Source organism: Mus musculus, chromosome 1, assembly GCF_000001635.26.
Source record: "Mus musculus strain C57BL/6J chromosome 1, GRCm38.p6 C57BL/6J".
In the NCBI taxonomy this organism is placed as follows: domain Eukaryota; kingdom Metazoa; phylum Chordata; class Mammalia; order Rodentia; family Muridae; genus Mus; species Mus musculus.
Genome location: NC_000067.6, coordinates 90,023,702 through 90,047,342, shown reverse-complemented (window position 1 = coordinate 90,047,342; position 23,641 = coordinate 90,023,702). Strand labels below are relative to the sequence as shown.

General features: G+C 46.3%; 1 protein-coding gene across 2 annotated transcripts in view; it reads left to right on the top strand.

Annotated features, from left to right (window-relative positions):
- The window catches only part of Iqca (IQ motif containing with AAA domain), a 111,305-nt gene extending 106,094 nt beyond the window's left edge, over window positions 1-5,211 (top strand). For both annotated transcript variants that reach the window (NM_001368722.1, NM_029122.2), the window contains exons 18-19: window positions 1,513-1,751; window positions 4,601-5,211. In NM_001368722.1, coding sequence (NP_001355651.1) covers window positions 1,513-1,751; window positions 4,601-4,717 — 356 coding nt within the window. In that variant the 3' untranslated portion in view covers window positions 4,718-5,211. The remainder of the gene's footprint in view (window positions 1-1,512; window positions 1,752-4,600) is intronic.
- Window positions 5,212-23,641: the final 18,430 nt, after the last annotated feature.

The window sequence follows — 23,641 nt, the reverse complement described above, 5'->3', positions numbered from 1 at the left end:
CAGGAAAGAAGAACAGGGACAGTGGAGAAGGCTGGGCAGAAATGAGAGAAAGTGAGGAGACTATGAAGAGTGAGGAGAAATGAAGAGACTGTGCAGAACAGGGGCCAGTGATGAAGCCAGGCTGGGAGGAACAGAGAGGCGAGCACCCTGCTCCTGCAGCAGTAAGGAGGATTTTGTTCCCCTCAGTGCTCCCCCTCCCTCTTCACCTCATCCACTCTGTTCCCTCAGTGCTCCCCTCCCTCCTCACCTCATCCACTCTGTTCCCCTCAGTGCTCCCCTCCCTCCTCACCTCATCCACTCTGTTCCCCTCAGTGCTCCCCTCCCTCTTCACCTTATCCACTCTGTTCCCCTCGGTACTCCCCTTCCCTCCTCACCTCATCCACTCTGTTCCCCTCAGTGCTCCCCTCCCTCCTCACCTCATCCACTCTGTTCCCCTCAGTGCTCCCCTCCCTCTTCACCTCATCCACTCTGTTCCCCTCAGTACTCCCCTTCCCTCCTCATCTCATTCACTCTGTTTTTCTCAGTACTCCCCTTCCCTCCTCATCTCATTCACTTTTCCTTTTCTCTTATTGCACATATTTTATACTGCTTTATGGCAAAGAGACACTGTGGCCATCTTAAGGGACTACAGCATTAGGCTTAGCTTTGGACTGAGCGGCTTCAGTTGTCTGACAAAAACCATAGCCTTTAACAGGAAGCTGTCGATGGACATCACGGGCAATCGGAGTCTGTGACAAAAAATAATAAATAAATAAATAAATAAATAAATAAATAAATAAATAGAAAAAAGCCAGGCCCCTCCAAGACCTCAGGTCAGGCATAGATACTTTCCTAAATGTTTTCTGGCTTCATCATCATGGTGAAAAAGGCATCCTTTCCTCATGGGCAGAAAGTGCCTCTAACAGAACGGTTCTCCCAACCCCAGCACCCATCCGATGCAGTCAGCCAGCATGCTGACAGCCATCAGGGGAACAGCAAAGCAGAAAGTCCACTTGCTCAATTTGGTCCCATGTGTAGTGTTACTATGTGGAGCCTTGCACCAGCTAATAGAAAATGGGAATTTATATTCTTACTCCAGTTACAACAATAATACAAGAAATGAACCTTATAATTAAAAAGGGAAAGTCATCCGTCTCCCACTTATCCAAACTCGGGAAAGCACAACACCTCGAGGAGCAGTGAAGCCACCACACCCAGGGTCAGCCTCCCATCTTGAAGGTTGCCACATTCACTTTAAAACCACACAAGTTTCATTTTTCTTTGTTAATTTACAAGAGAACTGAGGGTCTCCAGTATGCACCCCAGTGCTGGAAAAGCCTCCAAAAAAGATGCATTGAACTGATTCAACTGTCCGCTCATTTGAATTGCAAACCAGCCAGGGTGGGTTTCTCTGAGAGTCCCTCTCTCTATGAGACTGGGTATTGAATGGAGAGCCTGGCTAACATGCCTGGCTCTACAGTAATTTTGTTCTCTGCCTCCAACCTCTAACTCCCACTCTCTCGGATGTGACAGTTCTGTGGAAAGAAATCATTCTACGCAATGGAGGTAAGCTCACCAATTCCTTGAACATCAGCTGCCTATCTAAAGTCACTGATGGCTTCACACAAGGACAGATCGTGCAAGTGATCAAAGACGTGCTCACGGAACGCAGACTCCGGCAGCAGGCTCACAAGCCACTCACTGCCATCGAGTTTATCACCATGATGACCAACATGAACCCTGTGTACCGAGAGGAGGAAGAGAGTTTTAAGGTAACAACAGAACACCCTGCCAGCCAAATCCTAGGCAAACACTTGTCCCGTGACCTCCCCTCTCCCTCCATTTTCCTGGCCTCCATGGATTTGAGTCCTGCCCCTTAGGGTGAAATTTGAAATTCACCTTTCCCAGGTCACAGAGTCTTTTGTACCCCTGGGCATTTACTTGTCTTGTGGATCTTATTTGCACCTAGAAGGTAGAGCACATGTCTTCTAGGTTGATCTGTGGCTGTGTAGAGTAACCAGTAAATTGTGGGATTAAGGAGTAAGCTTGACAGCCACTGATTTCAGAGCTGGGAGCATAGGGCTGCTCCGGGGCACAGCATTTGCCTAGAATACACAGTTTTAGCCTCCAACCCTGCCTGCCAAAAGCAAAACCTCTTCCTCCTGTTTGAGGACTGACTGTGACTCTAGGCACAAATGCATATCCTCCTCACCTCCGTTCTTGATGGATTTAATCATTCTGTTCATCTCTAAAGAAACTGAATCATTTCCCGCCATCACCCTATTCCCCAATCATAGTGTGGCACCAGACACAGTGCCTCGCCCCAAGTAGATCTTCCAAAGATTTGTTAGTGACACGTGTAGTGAAGAGTTGGGCAGGTGGAATGATGTCATCATGCTTCTGGATGCTGTGAGGACCATTGCTGACATGGTACAGCAACTGGTCCATAAACCTCCCTTAACTGGGCTTCGAGAATGTATCTACTGAGCTCACAGCTCCCTGTGAACATTCCGTCCCATTCTTTGGACTTGGTGGAGAAAACATGCAGTGCTATATGGTATAATCATTTAGACCTCACAGCCTTCTTTTTTATGGGTAAAGAGCCTGCACTATAAAGAAGTGAGGGGGGTAGTAAGCAAAAGTCCCTCAAAGGGACCTTAATACACAGAGCTTGCGGAGCTTGGGAGGCAAAGGGAGAATACATTTGCTGCCAACTGACCCTAAGATCCTCAGCCTAAGCCTGAACTATTCTAGTCCAATAGAACCCTGAAAGGAGATGAGGAGATTAAAAGAGAGAATGGGGGGAGCAATTAAAGAGATACTCACTGGCTCTCAAGTAGCCCAAAGTCACTAGCCTATGGATGGACAGGGAGCCACCAACCAGAAGAGCAGGGGTCTGCAGAAGCTGCAGCAGGCCAAAGAATAGCCTCTCCTCTGGGGACTCTGGGAGGCACACAGCCCTACCCATGCCATGACCTAAACCAGTGCGACCGTCCCAGAACTGTGACATCCCAAGTATGCAGCTCTAAGTAGTGATTTGAGAAATTTGCAAAAGGTATGTAGGAAGGTTTGGAGCTAGGAAAAGAAGGGGTAAGTGGTATAATCATATTACAGCCTCAAAACATAATTTTTAAATTGTAAAAAAAGAATAAAGTGCTTTGAATACATATAATTTCATGTTCAAGAAAATAAGCGAAAATATGACTCCCACTAGAAATGAACCTTTGAAACATAAAAAACACTAAATTAAATGACATAATTATCTTTTAAAACCACAAAACAAAACTTTTAAATGAAAAAATAGTAGTTAATTAAATTAAAACTAAGAGAAGTATGAACTCTAGACTATGTAAGGTCAAAGAGCAAACCATGGAACTAGAAATTGGCCCTAGGGAGTTCCCCCAAGAAGGCATCACAGAAAAGCAAAACAGATAAAATCTGCAAAATTGAAATTAAAACCTACAGAAGACAAGTTAAAGGGCATTGACCTTTAAGTAACAGAATTCCCAGAAGAAAAGAACACAAGGTAAGTCTAAAGTAATACTTGCAGAGAATTTTCCCAAATTAAAAGCATGAGGTATCAGATTAAAATAAATTCCAAGCAGCCAGTTAGACAAATAGGAGCAAACCCATTTTTGTCAATTATTACAAGTCTAAGCATAAGATAACAAACTAAGCTTTAAAGCTATCAAATTGCCCCAAAGAAACAGCATGGGCAATCACACATCTCTTTGAAATCATGAGACACTAGAAAACAGTAACTTATATCTTCAGAGTGCAGGGGAGAAACGATCATCTAGCTAGTATTTATATCCAGCTAAACTAGCACCCAAATGACAGGAAACAAGGTCATTTGAAGTCAAATAGTCTCCCACTCACAGAAAATAACTTGGTAGCAGCAGGTTAAACTATGCCTAGTTTGGCTCCCAGCATCCACATCAAGTGATGTACAACTGCTACTACACCAGCTCCAGGGGATCTGATGCCCTCTTCTGGCCTCCCCAAGTACCTGCACACACACACACACACACACACACACACACACACACACACACACACACAGAGAGAGAGAGAGAGAGAGAGAGAGAGAGAGAGAGAGAAGGGAAGAGGAGAGAGGGACAAATCTTTGTTAACTGAATTGTAAGAAAACTGATAACTAGCATCCAGTACAATCATTCGCTGAGATTATCTGTAAGGTTATAAACTGAAAGGTTTCTCAGGTTTTGAATAAAGTATTATCAGTGCCATGTTTTCTACATCACCTCCCTCAGAGAATGTTGAGGCCTCCTGTGGTCACAAGTGTCTACCAATTGAGCTACTAATAGCTGGCCATATGTGAGCCAGAAGCCATACACATTACCAAGGAAGGCCACACCCTCAGGTGTCTTAACTAGGCAGGACTGTGTACAGGAGTTGATATGTGGTTCTCTAAAACTACTAACTACCAGAGGACACATTTCAAGTCACAGAAATCCAAGCTAGGAATGTACTGAACATACATCAAATGCCCAGTGTCTAACACCAGTGCCCATCTCCTTCCTAGCAGTCGCATCTTTACCCCCAGGACTATCTCAGCATCTTCATGTAATTTGATCATTTCCTAAACATCTTTTCATTCCAGAACTGGTATGCCAAAACCCCTCTGGGGAAAAAGCGAGTCTTGTCACTAACAGTTGGCAACAAAGAAAAGGAAAAGGACAAAGGAAAGAAGGGGAAAAGGGGCAAAAAGAAGAAGTAATGTCTTCCTCAGCAGCTACCCCGAGCATCTTTGAGATGATGTCGGCCCCAGCTTGTCAGGGAGAGGCTCACCCCTGCTCACCTGGGGAAGCCCACAGAGAAGCTAAGCGGAGAGCAGCCACTCCAAGGCACTGTACCCTGACCACTGTGTTCTGTTATCCTTCAGGAGGCTGCACACCAAGCAAGATGTCCCTTACAGCCATAACCATTACTTGCCATTATCCCTTAACTCATGCAAAGTCTGTCAATATCAAGTTGGCTTCCCTTGTGCTCCACACTCTACCCAGCTCTCACACTTGCCAGTATTAGTTAGCACCAAGATTACAACATAAAGGGAGGTCTCTCTCATGGCAAGAGCACCGTAGTTCTATTGTTGGTACACTCGCTCTTTATTAACCCATACGCATTGTATATTTTGTTGCACATATTTTAATAAATTATTTGCTGTAGTCATGAATATCACATAATGAAATAAAGCTGTTGTCCTTGAACTGACTCAGTAATTTGGTCACTGGAGTTAAACAAAATCTTGAGTGTGGAGTCTGCCAGTCTCCTAACATTCAGGTGAGGCTCAGGAAGTGCAGTGGTCCCCGCTGATAATTGGACCCCTGAGATGACCAGCTCCTAGAAGTTACCTGACCTCTGCAGGCCAAAGACTTGGCAAAAACAATGACATAAAAAATGGAGTTGGGACTGCAGAGATGGTTGACAGTGTGTGTGTGCTTACACAGGTCCTGGGTTAGGTTCCCAACACAACACAGAGGGTACAACACAGAGTCATCATGTCTCCCTCCCACTAACAGGCTGGGCCAAACATCCAAGTTCTCCAAGCCTCAGCACCATGGCCCATGACACACAGGAAGACTAACAGCTCAGCGTTCTCCAGCCCATGTCTGCACGCGGAGGGCAGCACACATGAGCAGACGCAGAGACCCTCACTGACCCTGAAGCCTTGGACGGGGTCTGTGTACACAGAGAGTGCAGTTGTCCCAGAAAAATCTTAAAAGAGAAACTTCTGGGCCCAGTCACCTATGCTTTCTTTGTATTCTGCAACTGCCCCCCTCTGCAGGGGTTAGGGGGTCAGAGGAGAGACCTGTCTGTCACTCAGGCCTTGTGGGAAGTCTGCCCTACCATATTCCACAGAGAAGTTGCAGTTGTCAAATGTGATAGACTTACCTGCAATCACACTGAAGACCCAGCCTGGGCTCTCCATGACAGTGAACCCAGGAGGCACAGAAGCATCTTGGGAGGAGAGGAAGCAAGGTGGTGGCAGGAGTAGGGTGGCGGGGCGGGTGAGAAAAGGGGACTCACTCCTCTGCAGTTGTGCCAGGGTCTGTTATTCCTGGGCCATTACGTAGCAATTAGATCCTCTTGAGCATGCTCCTAAGTGAAGGGGGCAGTAATTAATGTCATTAGCCTTCATTAAGGGAGTATACTATGGAATTGCATCTGATTGGAGTGGAATTAGAGCTCTCGGGTGGCTCTTCACCCAGCCTGCACTTGTGAAGAAGTAGATCCCAGTTCCCAAACCACTGCCTAGTATCCCAGCATTCCTCACAAAATGCCCCTCCCCCAGAGACCAGCAGACCCTTGGCAAACACCCCTGCTCGGAAATCATAAGTTTCAGAAAACTACTGTAGCAGAATCTACTCCTGAGGTTTTCTCTCAGCATCCACAACTGAGGCAGGCACTGTGATGGGTGATCACAGGGTAACTGTGCAAAGGCTATGCTCTTTTTCATCACTGTAGGACCTAAGCCACTAAGAGGGTCATGTTATATCTGAAGCCTTCAGCATTGACTGTGAGGGAAGCAGAGATAACGCTTAGTAAAAGCAGAAGGGAGAAAAGCCATAGCCTGGAACCACCTGCCAGCTGTTTCACTAAGATTTGGAAAACCTGGGTGACTCTGAAACAAAACATGCAGCTCAAAGCACCTGAAGCAGCCCTTCTCAGGAGTATCTGTTTGCCGACATAGGTTTCTTAGCACTTCTGTTTCCTTGGAGGCTCAGGTGCAGCCTAGCCATCTTCTAGATCTTCCCATGGGCTATCACCTTCTAGGTGATGCTCAAGAAGTTACTGGGTGGCCCAGTGGTCAAGAACATTAGTAAAATGTATGGATGAGGGTACAGACAAGCTCTGGGCAACCCTGGAGACTGGTCTGAGAGGTCAAGCTTATGCCACTAGCATCACCCAGGAAAAGTCAGCTGTCGGAGCCCTATGAAGGCCATGAGTCAGCTCTCCTGAATCCACATCTCTGTAATCATCTAGGATACCCATGGGGTGCCAGGATGCAGCTCACTGGTTAATCAGGGCCCTCCTCATGGTGGGCTTTCTAGGGATAAGGGAACCCAGGGTCCTTCACCACACCCTGGTTTTGTTGTTAAATGATTTGACTCATTGCCTGAGGCATTTCACTCAGTTCCTCTACTTGGGGAAAAAAAAAAAAACAAGCTGAGAAATTACTCTTGTTAGCCAAAGGAGTAAGAACTTGTCTATCTAAAAGTAACTAGACAGCCAATTTTACTTGTATGGAGCAAGGTCTTCGAATGACTCAAACTTGATATCCCAGCCTGCTCTGTCAGCTCTATAAAGATGGGAATTTTTTCCTTTTTTTCTTTCAATTTTGTTTCTGTTTGGGTGCTGGGGATCAAAGCCAGGACCATTTACATACGAAGTAAGCTAGCTCTACAGACGTGCAGTATTTTCATGGTCATATGTTTCTGCCTTGGCATGCTGGGCTGTTGATTGGGAAGTGAAGCAAGGCGGGTGGAAAGTTTGTGACTGCCCAGCAGGGTACCCCACCTATCATTTAGGAGTTTTCAAGCAGCAAATGCAAGTTCTGCCCAGCAGAACTACTACAGTCAGGTCTCTACCGGCATGGGGTTTGGGAACACCCTTCCAGAGGCTAAAGGACCTGCAGAGCTGTCCTTTTGTAGCCTTATAGAACTTGGAGACCCTCTGCAGATACCCCCATCCCTCCATCTCAAATCATTCAAAACTGTTTTACTGGTTGGGAGCCATTTTGGGAATGGGGTCCAGGACACTGCTATACAGCACTCTTAAATGCCCTGGCCTCATCTCTGAAGCCCTGTCTCCATCCTGTCCTCAAGCCTCAACCTGACAGATCAGACAGCATGCTATGAGGAGGGTCGTACTTTGGGCCAAGGGAAGGGTTACATTCAACTTAACCCAGTGCAGCTACACACATACAAACATCCCCACACATACAAGCACACATGCCCACAAAAGACCACTTTGCATGCTTGTGTGCAGGTTGCATGTGCAACTACATGTGACACTCATAAACTCACACATACACACATACCCAGGTATGCACATAGCACTCACTGCAGACGTGTGCACAGAGATGAACATAAAAACAGATGTATAAATATACACAGCATGTTCACACAGATGCACACACTCAGCCCCAGTGTCCCTACTTCCTCAGAGGGCTGGTGGCAGGTGCCTCTGGCCTGTACAGCCTTGGGCTTCATGCCACATCTGGAAGCTGCAGCAGGGACCAAACCAGCAAATCAGCCAAGCAAATGCAGAAGGACACTCGGGCAGGTGTTCGGATCCTGTTGTCTGTTTACTCACTACACTCTATGCAAACATCCTCTTCCTGCCAAAAGACACCCCAGCTGCACCAGGAAGGGCTGACGCAGGAACCACAGCTCCCAGCTGGACCTCATTCCTAAGCTCTGTAGGATGGACCTGAGGCTGCTCCCTAGGAGAGCACCTTGAATAGATGCCACATTGTGAGGGCACCTCCACTAAGCGGCAGGACTCAGAGAAACCAGCCTGTGGCTTCTATTCACAAGTCTTGAGACACCAAGTCTGACTAGACCATCATAGGCATGGGTGGGGCTTTGGATGGTCTGAGTTCTTGCTTTATTCCTCATCCATGAAAGATCTGGGGAGACTCCAGACTGCTCCTTCAATCACTGAGTTCCTGTCACTCTGAGGACAAGAGATCCACAGGACCTCAGTCATGGTGGACACTGGACTGTCAGGAAATGAGGAGTGGTACCATTCACCCAGATAATAGACTAGCATGCTGGGATCTCCATCCTGGCACAATGCTCGGGAACAACATGAACAACTGGAGGGTTGAGCTCTAGCTCCCACTGGGCACAGGGTTCTCTGAGCATCCTGGCTTATATAAGCCTGAGCTTTAATGTCTGAGCCAGAGCCCACACTAGTCCAAAGCTGCCTTTATCCCAGACAGCAAAGGTGATGTTTGCCTTTGATCTTTGCTAGCTACCCACATAGCCATCTGTGCCAGGCTGTGCCTGTGCCCCAGGAGGCTGCTGCAGAAGATGAGCTGCCTCTGCCACACCCAAGATGCTGCCTGCTCCTGGCTCAAAACCTGCCAGCTTGGTGGTCATGCCCCACCCAGCAACTCTGTTACATAATCCTGCCTTGTGTTTTCTCAGTTTTTGCATCCTCTGGGCACAATGTCTAGACATATGCCCTCTGTTGCCCAAGCTCTGGTTAATGGAGAAGATCGAAAGAGTAAGATTCTGACCGTGTCTCCAGACCTCAGACCAGTGGGCCTTCAACACTGGATAAATAGCATACAAACTAAAAGAATTCCACTGTTACAAATAAACTCCCAAAGTGTCATTCAATAAATACTTCCCTGCCATTTACGTTGTAGACATGTTCAGGGGCCTGTACCCAGCACTGTCCAAGGTCACCCTAGACATCACACACTGCCTGTGGATGAGTAGGATGATGAAGGCTTTCTGAGACAGACCCACAGGTGTGTGAACATGTCTGCAGCTCATTCTCAGCACAGACATTGCTACACCCAAGCATAAGAGAAGGGGAGAAACTGACTGCCTGTGTGCCCAGCCTCCACCACAGGCAAAGACGTGAAGATGTGTTAGCAGTTCTTAGGCTATGGAATCAAATGTCCAATTCAAGTAAATTCAGTATTTCCAAGCAAAGACACTAGAGATGCATGGCTATATGAATACAATAGATAAATGGAGGATGGAGGGATGGATGGATAGATAGATAGATAGATAGATAGATAGATAGATAGATAGATAATAGAAGCTATATACAGATGATAGATAGATGTATGGACAGTTGATAGATGATAAATATATAGATGATTGATAGGTAGATAATGAATAGATGATGATAGATTAGAGAGAGAGAGAATAGAAGCTAGATACATGGATGCATAGGTGGTAGACAGACGGATGGACAGTTGATAGATGATAAATATGTAGATGATTGATAGGCAGGTAATGAATAGATGATAGATTAGGTAGAAAGATAGACAAACAGACAGATGGATGCTTGACAGGTAGGTAATTGATAATAGGTATGTAGATGATAGATCTTCAGTGGTCCATTAACACCATTCCTTCATCTGTCAGAAATATCATTGTTCTTTTGAAAGAGAAATTTTCCCATGACCAGTTATCAAAATGCAAATACCTTAGAGGGTATTTGTGTTTATTGAATGCTGACCAGTACAGAAAAGGGCTCCCCATGCACCAGGTGGACCAGCTCCTTTGGATTCTGTATATTCCACCTGAGAAGGCAGCCCAGATGAGACACACCCGAGATGTGAGCACATGCACTCTTCTGCCTGGCTTCCTCTCATCCACATGGCAGCTGAGTCTCTTCAGCTTCTCTTATGCAGCAGCATCCGTCTGTCATCATGGTGGAACAGGATTGCTGTGCAGACACTGCAATAGAGCTTTTATTTCACAGTTAACGGGAATCTGTCTTTGCCTTTAAGTTGGGGGGCTCTGTGCATGATGTTGCTGTGGGCACCTGAGAGCATCTGCCAAGGTGACTGGCTGTTCTATGGCTTATTGCCATGGCTACCCATTTCCCCCCATCAGCACAGACAGACCCTCACTATTCTACATCATCTCCACACTCAGAGTGATGAGATGTTCTCGATGTTCATGCCCTGGAGTGGGAGCCAGTATCACAGGAATGTATGAGTTGGTCTGATACTGTTTGTATTCTAATGCTTAATACTGGTTTCTCAAGACATGGTTGCCCCTGACGAGCAGATCCTCATATACATCAAGTGATGCTATGTGAACCTTTCTCTCCAAGGAGCAATTAACTGGTCAATAAAAGACCAGATTCTGTGATTGGGCAGTAGAGGGAGAAAGGTAGGACTTGGGGTTTGAGTAAGGGGGTTACAGGTAGAGAGAAAGAAGAGAAAGAAGACAGAGGTGGAGGAGGCTGCCGTGAGAAGAGATGAGCCATATCCATGTGGCAAAGAGAAACAGCAAGTAACAAGGGACTTTAATAGCTGGGGGGAGGGGGAGATGGTATAGCTCTAAACCTGCCCAATCTAGGCTTATGGCTTGCAAATAAAATGCCTGGATTGTGTGTCTTTTATACAGGCTAGCTAGGATTATAATTTCACTCCACACAGGGGTGTTTGAATTTCTTTCCCCTAGTGACTTCTGGAGTGGCACAGCTTTCCTTAGGCTGTGAGATTCACCTGCTACCATCTATATAATGTGCCTGGGAAGCTGGTTGGCCCCATGCCCACTGGGTCATCTCTTTATTACCAACTCTAGGTTTCTTGGAGTTTATAGTGTCCAGGGGAAACTTATATGGGTAGATGAGTCACAAATACAGCTGTCATAATGGGTTTTTGATGAGCATACACTCTTAACATTAGGATCACTTTGCTAATCAGTTTTTCCATGGGAATATAAGGTTCAATGTGTCTTGTGAGTAAACTCTTCAACTGATTTCAGGCTATGGGACTCTTCTTGCCAATATCTCTTGAAAGTCTGGTTATTTTATGTAGCAGATTCATGTGTACCAGTTCACCTAAAATTGACTTTTGCTAATGACTTAAGTTTTTTTTTTTATTTTAATATACAACTGACCCAATGGTCTAGGACCATTCATTTAAAAAAGACTCCTTTGCCTGCTACTCTGCAGAACACTGTGTTGTCAAAACAAACATTCAAAAATAACAGTGAAAAACTAAAATAAGTATTCATGGACGCAGCAAGTTCCTTAGGAACGCCCCACTCCAATCAACAGCACTAAAAGTCTCATTAAGCCAATGCCTCCTTCCATCCCAGGAGCTCACAGATTCTTTATGTCCATAAAGCGGCCCTACTCTCCTTGTTTCTCTCCAAAAACATCATATAGGCTTGACCATTTGCATTTCAAAACAAACTTAGAGGTGATTTGTCTATTTCTACCAAAACACCTGATATTTAATGTACATTATTTCCAATCTGCATATTCATTTGAGAACTGGCATCTTTGCATTACTGAATTTTCCAGCCCATGAACGTTATGTCTCCCAGCATGAAGCTTAGACTTTTAAATTTTCTCATGATGCTTTGTTCTTCATGCATGGGGATCTCACACGTTTTAATTATCTTTTGGTGCACAAGGCAGTACCGTGTTCCACTGTGGTGTTTTCTCTAAGTGTATCAGTGAGCTTTGCTCATTCAGACCCACTTTCCTAGCTCCTGTGCCCCTCCTGCTGGCCCCCCTCTCGCTGTAAATCATCCCAGACTGTGTCCATGGAAGAGAATAAGTGGCATCTGTCTTTCTGAGTCCAGGCATATCTCTGGTTTCATCTGTTTTCCTGAAAGTGGCAGAATTTTGTCCTTTACACCTCAATAAAATTCCATTATATATCCACATCACATATACACAAAGAGAATAGCATATTCTCTTTATCCCCCGCATCTGCTGGTGGGCAGCTATGCTGATTTTATATCTTGGTATTATAAACTGCACTGCAATGAATTTACCAGTGAGTGCCTCTGCAGATCTTACACACCCTTCCTAATATTTACTTTTAAGTATATGTCCCTACATTATGAATTTTATTTTTTGAGACTTGAAAACCAATTTGTTGCTGATATATAGAACAAAAACTGAGATTCTACATTAATTTTATGTCCAGAAATGTTAACTTCCAATCAAATTTTAAGTATCACCTGTAATTCTCTATGTTCACAATCATAGCCTCTTTAAATAGGTTTGATCTATTTGCAACCATCGTCGTTTTTATTGTTTTTTTTTTCTCGCTTCATTGCACTGCACTGGCCCTTTCTTTACGATGATGAATAGAAGTCGCAACAGACAATATTAATCTCAAACTTGCACTGAAAGAGCATTCAGCACGTGGCTAGCCAACACAGAGTCCACGTAAGTTTATGAACTTACTTTATTACATTAAAACCCAATTGGGGACGAGGGAGATGCCTCAGCAGGGAGAGTGCTTGGCATCCAGGCATGAGGAACAGAGTTTGGATCCCCAAAGCCCATGTCAATGCCAACGTGGCATAGCAGCCAACTGTTACTCTAGCACTCAACAGTTGAGAGCAAGGATCTGCCCCACCTACACATCCATCTTACCCCACACATCACACACACACACACACACACACACACACACACACACACACACACACACAGCAAGCTACCCAGCTAGGCTGGCCATATCATCAGCTCTGGGTTCAACTGAGCAACCCTGTCTCAATGAACAATGTGGAGAAGGAAGACTCCTAGCCTCAGGCTTCCACACTCAGCCACATGTATGCACATGTACCATCACACATGTGCCCATGTACATGATTGTGCATATACGTGCACACACAGAGAATCATGTGAAATAAATGGTAAGGCCTAATTATAAGACTTGGTTGGCATGCTAAGATTTTTTTTGATGTGTGGCTATAAATGGGCGTTAAGTACTTTTCTCTCTCTGTTGAGATAATCACCTTTCTCTTTCATTTTATTGTCATGTTGGATTTAACTAAATGATTCTAACTGAATTTTCCATTGAGGTAATTATTTATTCATATCCTTATAAGAAACAACAGAGAGATCCCTGTACACTTTGACTATCCTCTAGTTATATAACACTGTATATAATTATTATGTCATTAAAACACACTAATTTTATTTGGACTTTCTCAGTATTATTTTACCTATATTATTCTAGCACTCAAAAGCTGAGGACAAGGATCCCCACATACATCATACACACACACACACACACACACACACACACACACACACACACAAAGCAAGCCACCCAGCTAGGCTGGCCATATCATCAGGCTTTGTGTAATTTTTGCCATCTGTGTATGCTGTGTATCTATGTCCATTGTCAAAACACAGAGCAACTCTAACACCAGAAGATCCCTCATCACACCAGCTGGTTATAACCAAATCTTCTTCCCGCGTACGACTCTTTAGCCCCTGGTAGCCACAGCCGTCCTCTGTCTGTATGACAGTATCAAATACAGAATGCTGCGTACGTGGGCTAATAAACTGAACAGATTCTTTGCAAGTGGCTTTCTTTACTCAGTGTGACTGCATGGAGGAGTCCCAGATTACTTGTGTCGCAGTGACCCGGTGTTTTTACATTCCACACTACGGATGTCCCACAATTGGTTCACTCCTTCCTCTAACAAAGATATATGATGGTGTTCAGAGTGGTTTTTTTTTAACCATTTCAAATAAAACTGCTACAAGCATCTGTGAATGAGGTTTGCGGTGAGTTTGTTCTCCCATGAAAATTTGAGACAAATACTCAAATATGGTAGAAGATATTTCTACACTGGCAAAAATTATATTTTGAGCAGCAATATATGGGTGCCCCAGTTTCTCCGTGTGATCTTTGACATCTAATACTGTTACTGTGCTGGATAAAGCTCTTTGGATGACTGTGTAACAGCTGACTGACTACTAATTTTTAAGCCAGCCTTGTGTTCTCAAGTCCAAGCTTGCGTTCGTTATCTGCCGTCTGTCCTGCACATCATCAGATCATCTTTGCTAATGTTGCTTAAAATGTTGTATGTTCTTCCATGACACCATCCTGTAACATGCTTTTCATACAAAATCCCAACTAGACTTTCACACCGAGATTCCATAAAAGTCAGTAGCAAAATGTTCTTTCTTCTTCTGTGCTTTGAAGGATCTCTACAAAATTGTAGTGTTTGTAATGGGTTGGTAGCATTCACAGGTAAGGAGTTTTCTTGGGAGAAAGGATTCTAATTTCCCGAGAGTTCATTTCTCCGTGTGGAAAAAAGACTTCAGATTTTCTATCTCCTCTAGTGTCAGTTTTGGGAAGTCGTATTTCTGTGAAATTTATCTATTTCCTGGAGTTTTTACGTTTTCAGCATAAAGCTGTCACAAAAATCCTTTTCTCATGCTTAACCTGTGTAAAATTCAAACAGTCCCGCTGTTAATGTCTGTGAGATAACACTGCGTTCCATCCTGGGCATTGGCTGCTCCTGCCTTCTCTGTTTCCTGTACCAGCCTCTTAGGGTCTTTTATCTTTCTTAACTATAAAGACAAAAATTTCAAAGTGTCAATTTTTTGGACTTGATGACTGTATCTATCATTTTTTTATTTTTATTGATTTTTCATGTTTTTCATTTCTTTCCTTCTATTCTTTTTTTGTGACCTAATTCAGTCTCTCTAATTTTCTCAGAACAAAGAACACTCTTTGGTTCTTTTTTTCAGCCTGTTTTCTTTTCAATTTATTCATAAAGTCTGTACGTTTTTCTCTGAAGTTCTATCACTTAACAGTTACCCAGACTAAGCTAAAAAAAAAAAAACCAATTGTATGGAAAATGTTTACTATGATGCACTTCAGGATTTACATGTGCAAATAAAATCAGAAGGATGTATGCCAAGGTCAGTTGTCTTCTGTAGGCTCATAGACATGCCTGTTTCCATTGTTGTTTTTAAATTTTTTGATGGGCCCTTTCTATATAGTGTATAATATATTATATATGTGTGGTTAGAATTTAATATGTGTGATTTGTGACACTTGAGTGCTGCTGAGGAGAAATGGAGACGGAGCCACCACGATGCCACGTGTGAAACTCAGAGAACAGAGAGCTGGTTCTCCTGCACCATCGGTTTAGTGGCTGCCAAAGGAGGGGTGTGTGGCGTCTTGGCCCTATCGTCTATTTTAGTTTTTTGTACTAGCATCTTCTCTCAGCACACCCCAGGGAAACACCTCTACAACCTTTTAGAGGGGTTTTAAGAGGACAACCTATCAAATGATGGGAATGATAAGTTTTAATAAATCAATTAATTGTGACAGTGTGGCAAATGAACATATACTTACTAACCAATGGCCAAGGAAGTAAAGGGACAGGGTGGCCTCGGAGCATATGTAGAATAAAAACACCAGAGGACAAGGAACAGGATGGAAAGACAGCTGTTACCCAGCCCAGTCACCTACACCTGCAATCTGACTGCAGTCCTAGCTGCTGCGCCCCAGGCCTGGATTAGTGCCATGTCAGACACCCATGGCCAACCACAAAGTCACTACAAACACCAAAGGTTGATGCAGCTTCACACAGTCCCCTGCCCAGCTACCAAATCCACAATCCAGCCACCCTGGCTTGTCCCTTTTGCTCTGTCCTACCTTGTCCTGGAGCCCACTGTCTGCTTGCCTACAGCCACCCCCTTCTGCCACAATGGCTCTCAGACTCCAGGATGCTAAGGAAGGGGACACACTGGGTAAGGACCGAGTTAAATCTGGAGATGCAGAACAGGCATACGATTGCTGACAGAAGCTTGAAAGGCATGATGTAAGCACAGGCTCTCCCTGGCCATGAGATTCAGAAAGGAGGCTAATGGGAAAAATAGATATGAAGTGGAGCTTACTCTACAGCCACTCTCCTGAGAGAGAAAGAGGCAAGCCTCCAACTCCAGTCAGACACCCCATTCATGGGTCACCTACCCAACACTGAACCACTTCTGACACTGCCAGTTGGGGGTGGTACCACTTACATAACCGTGCACCCGTTGAGCTACTACTGGCCAGCCTGCAAAGGTCACAGGACTCTGAGGAGTGAGGCGTCTCACCTTAGGGTAGTCAAGCAGGGATAGGCCTGGGCTGATCCCGGGGTGCTCTGAGGCCTCCCCACCATGTACACTGGTGGCTATGAGGATGGCCAGTACCCCTTAAGGTCCACTGTCCCCACCACTAAGACTGGCACTGACCCACTACCAAGATAGAGAGGACACCATCCCTCTGAGTGGAATCGAATTGATTCTGCCTCCACAACTTTCCCAATTTGCTAGTGTTCTACGACTGGCAGAGCAACTGATGGGAACTCTACCTTTCTATAAAATGGTGAGCCCCAGACTTCAAAGCCTTCTCAAAAGTACTTTTAATTACGTTCTCCCCAACAAGACATCCGAAATGCCTCACTTCGCCATTGTGTGGGTATTTATCCTAAGCACAATGCCCACGTCCTGTGCCATCGGTATTTCCCTCTCATCGTTGGAAATGCGAGTACTTTGGAACTGACTAGAGCAAATTATAATGCATCCAGCCAAGGCCTTTTGTCACGCAGCCCTTCGCCAGCACTGCCCGCCTGGCCCTGTAAAAGCTGTGGGACCCAGTGGCGTTCATTTGAGAATACTCTACCCCAAGTTGGTCTTGCAAATTATTTCTGCCCTATGCAGAGTCTTTTCACTCATAGCACCAAGGGGCTTTGAATCACGCATAATACATACTCGTTCATACACAGGGGGAAGGATTATTGCGCAACCAGGATTAAACAACGTTGTTGGTAATGAGCTGATAAAAAACCAAATCAAACCCGAATCATCGCGATTCCGTGTTTGCCCCTGTGGCGAGGTGGCGTGAATACGGACAGAGAGAAACTTCAGGGCTGCCGGGCTTCGGGTTGTTTGTTCCTATGGAGACTAACCTGTGCCATCCTCCACAGGATCAATACTTGGGCTGGGACAACTGTCACCACAGGGAAAACAGCCCTGCCTTTTCTTCATGGCCCAGAAAAAAAAGTTTGAAAGAATGAGTCATTCCGAGGTCAACCAGTGGTAGGGTGTGAGCCAGGAAGGCTAGTGTATCTGCTGCCGTTGAGGGAGCCTGGCTTCCTCAACCTGGCAGTGAGCTTGATGCTAGTCAGGCTAGCCCAACTGTGGGCTCTGTGAAGAGGAGGGACCCAGCCTCTCCCCCCACCAACTGATGAATGGAAGACAGGCATCAGGGTGTGGAAGAGTCAAGTGTCCATTGTGCCTGCAGAGAGTGGCAGCCAGTCCCCTTTCTAGTGACACTCCTCCAATGGCCAAGGACACTTAACATCCCCATGCCAAGCAGACGGGGCCAGTTGTTCAGTTCATAGCCTCCATCCCTGTGAGAATGAAACCACCACTCACCTCTAAGAGCATGGGGAAAGCTCGTGGACTGTTGCACAGGGTCCACCTCAAGGGGACACCCATGCAACCTCTGCTTCATGGATTCCCTAAAGCAAGCATATACAAGCTCTATTCACCACCACCCCCAGATCAGATCCGTGCTGCTGGGGCCCACCAGGATGCAAGACTCCTCTCTAGATGTAAACATGGCAATCATTATTAAGGACATTTAGTTATCTTGGACAATTACTTTAGGGCCCTACACACACCCTAAAGGTCCCCCGTTGGTCCTGGAGGTAAATTGAAGTCCCTTGAGCAGGATGGTTTAAAGCCTCCCTCATTCTTGGTTCTCCCTAGGGTAGAGAATGACTGGAGGTGAGGACTTTAACAGGAACCAGAAGATGGGACATGTGACTGTACTGGGGTCACTAAGAGCTGCTTGGAGGTTAGAAACACATGCTGGTTTCTCCCAAAGTATCTTATGTGTTTTAAGGTAAATAAGGCCTCCTGAGTCTCCCTGAACCTCTTCCCAGTATCAAAGGGCCAACTGTCATGGACCTCTGGAAGCTTGGACAGGATACTTATCACTTTGCCACCTCTCTGCAGGTCTCAGGACAGCTATAGTGCAGTAATACACCTTACAGCTTGCCCACCAGACTCTTTCTCTGAGAGGAGCCCCTCAGAATGCAGAGGGGACCTAGCTAATGAGTGTGGAAAAGAAATTTACTGCATAAATTAGATGCCTTCCACATGAAAAGAGTTCACAGTAGACCACTGATTTGAGGAGGACAGAGCTGTGCATCATCTGTGTCACCTGAAGCCAAAGAGATGAATGATGGTGGGACACAGAGAACCTACACACTTCCCTGGCACCTGGGGCAGCACCTGGGGCAGCACCTGGGACAGCACCTGGGACAGCACCTGGGACAGCACCTGGCAATGTATTGGCTGGCTGAGGCTCTGGACTCCTGTAAAACCACATGGCTTCAATGAACTGCCACAGGCACCAGCTCTGGCATGGTGCGATGCCATATGGGACCCACGTCTGTTTGCAGACATGAGGCCCACCCCTCTGAGGAGGGGCATTTGCTCCTTCACTGATTCCAACAGGAAGCAGAGCTAAGTGGATTTCTGAGGTTCATGGGCCAGCTGAAACAACTCAGTGAGTTCCAAACCAAGGTGGACAGCGCCTGGGGAACAACACTGGAAGTTGTCCTCTGGCTTCCATGTGCATACCCTCGTACACATGTGCACCTGCACACATACAAACATGCATACACATATGCATACCATCACACACATGTAAACTGCACACATACAAACACGCACATGCACATGGATACACATACACACACATACCATTTTCTATTCTGAGGCCACTGTCCATTTACACTGAATTGTGCTAACACAAGAGCAGAGGGGGATTCTATGTGTCTTTTCCCAGCTTTCCTTGAGGTAATGCCTTACAAAAGTGTACAGGGGCTAGAGACATGGTTCTGAGGCTAAAAGCCTTGCAGCTCTTGCAAAGGACATGAATTCAGCTCTCAGTACCCATGTCAGATGGCTAACAACAACCTACAGTTCCAGCTCCAGGGTATCTGATGCCCTTTCCTGGTCTCCAGAGGTACCCACATATGAGTGCCCGAGCACACACACACAAACACACACACATACAACCACAATTAAAGGTTTAAAAAAACACCATAGTGCAACATCACAGAGATGCTCGCATTGACACAAGGCTCTTGTTCAGAGTACCCTAGTTTCACGTGCGTTCATACTCACTCACATTTCCATCCCAGTGCTTCCCCATCCTTGATGGCGATTGGCCTATGAGACGGCACACTCTGTCGTTAGTCATGTTCCTCAGGCGGGGAGAAGCCTCAGCTCCTCTCCTCGACACAGAGAGGTAGTCATGGGGACACAGAGGTTTGGCTATGTGGCCAGCAGACACTTTGCACCAACGCTGTCTGTCACTCACAAGATCACAGAATCTAGCTAACGAAATCCAAGTCAGAGCTGCCCGGGTGCTGGCACCCACAAAAGTGTCATGGTCTCTCACTTTACAGACCAGACAACTGAGGGACAGAAGAGCCAATTCACACATGACTGGTGCGATATGAACCCAGGTCCACTTGGAAAGCTATGATGTCTGTGTTAGCTACACTTAAGCCCCAGGTTCCACCTCCATAGCCAACCCCACTTCTCCTTCACAGAGTAAGTATACAGATCTCTTTGGTCACTACTTGCTGGGGCTCACCTCCCTAAGCCTTATCACTCTCCTCCAGGCCTGGATGTGAGCCCAGGCCAGACAGTGGCAAAGGAAGTGCTGCCCACTGCTGGCTGATCGGTGCAGCGCCTCCAGCCATTGCTTAGGAAGAGAGAGCAAAGCCAGCCTCTACCGGTTCTAAGTGACCATCCCTGGAAAGAAAAGGAAAGGTCATCCCTGGAATGGAAACAACCCCTCCATTCACTGACAGTGAGTACACTGTGGAGATTGGTTTATGTGGTTTGCTGAAGGGAAGCCCCTCTCAGGTTTCCTGGTGTAGGCAGTGGTAGTTAGAAGCTTAGATAAGAACACTCCCTTATTCCAAGGGAGGGTTTCCATCCTATAAGTCCTTACAGGGAAGGATCTGAGGCCTTTCAGAAATGGAGTTGAGTCCATGGATAGACAATAATCCACAATTCACCCGGGGCAACACTGTACTGTACTGTACTGTACTGTACTGTACTGTACTGGTCTGGTCTGGTCTGGTCTGGTCTGGTTTGAAATGTGATCAGTCCAGAGGCAAGATAGACTTGTACTTGGATGGATATTCATCCTCTCTATTCACACTCATGGAGGAATCCCAGGCCCCCTAGGACCTGTCAGGCAAGCAAGCTATAGGTGATAAAATACTGCCTTGCTAATTCTGCACAAGCTAGACTCAGGTCTCTGTTCATTGCTGAACTGTTCAGCGTGGCTGCCTCAAGCAACTGCAGAACCACTGCCCAAGAATAGTCAACAGCATTGGCCTGGAGATGGCAGAGAAATTTTTTTTCCACTAGAGATGATCCTTATTGTAAGCAGTGTGCCCAAGACCAGATACATTTGTCAAAACTGAAACTACTAGCTTAAAATTCAGAGGTGGCTCAATAATTAAATGTGTACCTTGTTCTTACACAGTTCACCTCAATCCCCAGCACTCAAGTGTTGGCGAGATCACAGGTGCCTATAATGCTGGATCTGGGGATCTGGCACTCTCTTCTGGCCTCCATTTACACTTACACTCATGGGTGCACATGCGCGCATGTGCGCGCATGCACACACACACACACACACACACACACACACACACGACAATTTTTAAGTATTTTTTAAATGGGAATATTCAATTCTGTGAATACAGCCTAAAGGATTTTTGGGGTTTGTTTGGGATTTACCTGTCTCTGAGGACAATGTCCCCTTGGTGGGAGGCTCATCATCGTGAGCCTTCTATGGCACATCACCCTGGGGAACCCCCAGTTAACAGAGCCACATACAACCCATCTGTGTCTCAGCTGCCTTCTCTGGGCTGGTTCTCACTGCTGAGCTTCCAGCTAGAGAACACTCCAAAGACTCCCGTGCCACCATTTCAGGGGACAGTCCCTCTGCCAGCACTCACCACACTCACCTCCACTCCTTCTCCTTCTCCAAGATGGTGGTACTGAAATGGGTGACTCCATGGCCAGATACATTGTCAAAACTCAGTCCATGCAGGGGAAGGGATGAGAGGGACTTGATTGTGCCCTGGTTTTTTCCTGTGGCAACCCCTCACCTTCCTTTCCTAGCTGCCTGATTCTCCTCTCCTAGACCATTCTGATTCCAGCACCCCAAGTAACAGGTCCCAAGTGTCATCTACATGCCAATCACTTCAAATCCCTGTCCCCATGTTTCTCTATAACTAAACTTGCAGGTGTGTTTCTGATCGCCTACTCAAGCCTTCCCTTGGACACAGAATGGGCAACTGGCTCTTCAAAGGTCCACAAAGCTCTTCTCTCAGCCTTCCCCAGCTGAGTCCATGAAAGCAGCGTGCTCCCTCTGCTCCTCCCTTGGCCCCCTCATTCACTCCCCTCCCTCAAGGTCCTTACTCCTACAGTCTGCCCAGACTTCCTCTAATAACTAAGGAGGCTGAACTGCCGGCTGCTTCAGACCCTACATAGCTCTCATCTCCTCTAGAAGAGCCACTGTCCTTTCAATGACCTTGAAGCCCCTCTGTGATGTAGGCCACTCACTGGGCCTCATTCTGCTCCAGCTCTGGCCATTCCTCACATATGCCCAGCTTAAGCCTTTGTCTCTGCTATATAAGAGCCTGGGATGTCCCCCTGCTACCCCAAACCACTGTCTCTTCACGGATTCCTCCCACTCTTCCTATACCGTCCCAGTGTCACCTAATCAAAAGATAACCACCCTACACAGCATCCTCCCATCCCCACAGCACTCCCTACCCCTCATCTTCCTTTGCTCTACCTTGTGATCTCGGATCTATGTGAGTTCACTGCACCCCTGCAAGCTGATATCTGTGCTGTATGAAGTGAGGGCCTTCTCTGGTTCACCACTATATTCCCTGATGATCCACCAGTACCCTTACTCCAGCCACCTCTTGGCGTCATCCATTGTTCCAGACTAGGCTCAGTCTCATGTCTGGCTCCTGTGCTCCACTCCAGATGTCCTTGGCAAATCAAGGACTTGGAAAGGCCAAGGCAGCTCCAGTCCACCTTTAAGAATGGCAAGTCGCAGAGACTGGAGCCTGGCCCCAGTGGCACATGCAGAGGTGAGACCCTGGAGCAAGGCCACACAACCTAGAGTTCTTTGGGAAAGCAGACACGATGGTGATTGTTGACTGGAGGTTTCTTCCCCTCCACCCTCCTCCCCTGTCACCTCCAACAGCGAGAAAGCTTCAACCAGAATACATTTGAATGGCAAAATAATTTATGCCTAATTAGTGTGCTAGATTTAAAATTAGAAGTTTAAATGCACAATCAATGGATTGTTTAATCTCATTGTTTTGCCAGTCATTAGCCATTCTTTCTAGATGTCTGTGACAAGGGAGTGTTCTCCTTATTCCCAGGGTCCCCTTTCCTCTCCTGCCCATAAATTATGCCAGATTAACCTTCCTCAAGCCACATTCTTCCAGGGTCACAAGATGCCTCCAGAAAACTTGAATAGTTTTCCACTGACAGCTGATGTTGGGAACCAGGGACCCAGCCTGCTTCCAGTGTCCAGTCCCTAAGGCAGGATGGTCGCATGGTGCCTTCTGCTGGCCGGTCTGCACATGTTTCTCCATTTTGCTCACTCTCTTCCCTCTCTCCATCTTGGCAAATTCATTTCCACCTCCCAAATTCTACCGACTTTTTAACTCACAGACCTGACTCCACTCACCCCATTCCCCGTGAGCTTCTGTCCACCAGCAGCCACACACAGCTGTTTCTAATCTTGCCTGCTGTGTTGCAGCTCCCCATCCCAACATCACACCCTGCTCGGGGAAAGTGACGGGGAAAGGACCCCATGAGAACTCTCACCAGTCTGGATGGGGGATGGCCTCACAACCGTCTCATCTATCCAGCACCCATGGAGTGGTCCTGCCAGTGGCCCTGGCTCTCAGATCACCTGCTCCTCTGTCCCATCCTAGACTCCCTCTGTTGGCAGAGCTCTCAGTAGAGTGAAGTCCCTCTCAGTGAGCTTTCACTTGTGGGGCAGACACATACCCAAGTCTCTAATCTCCCACAATGCCTGATCCAC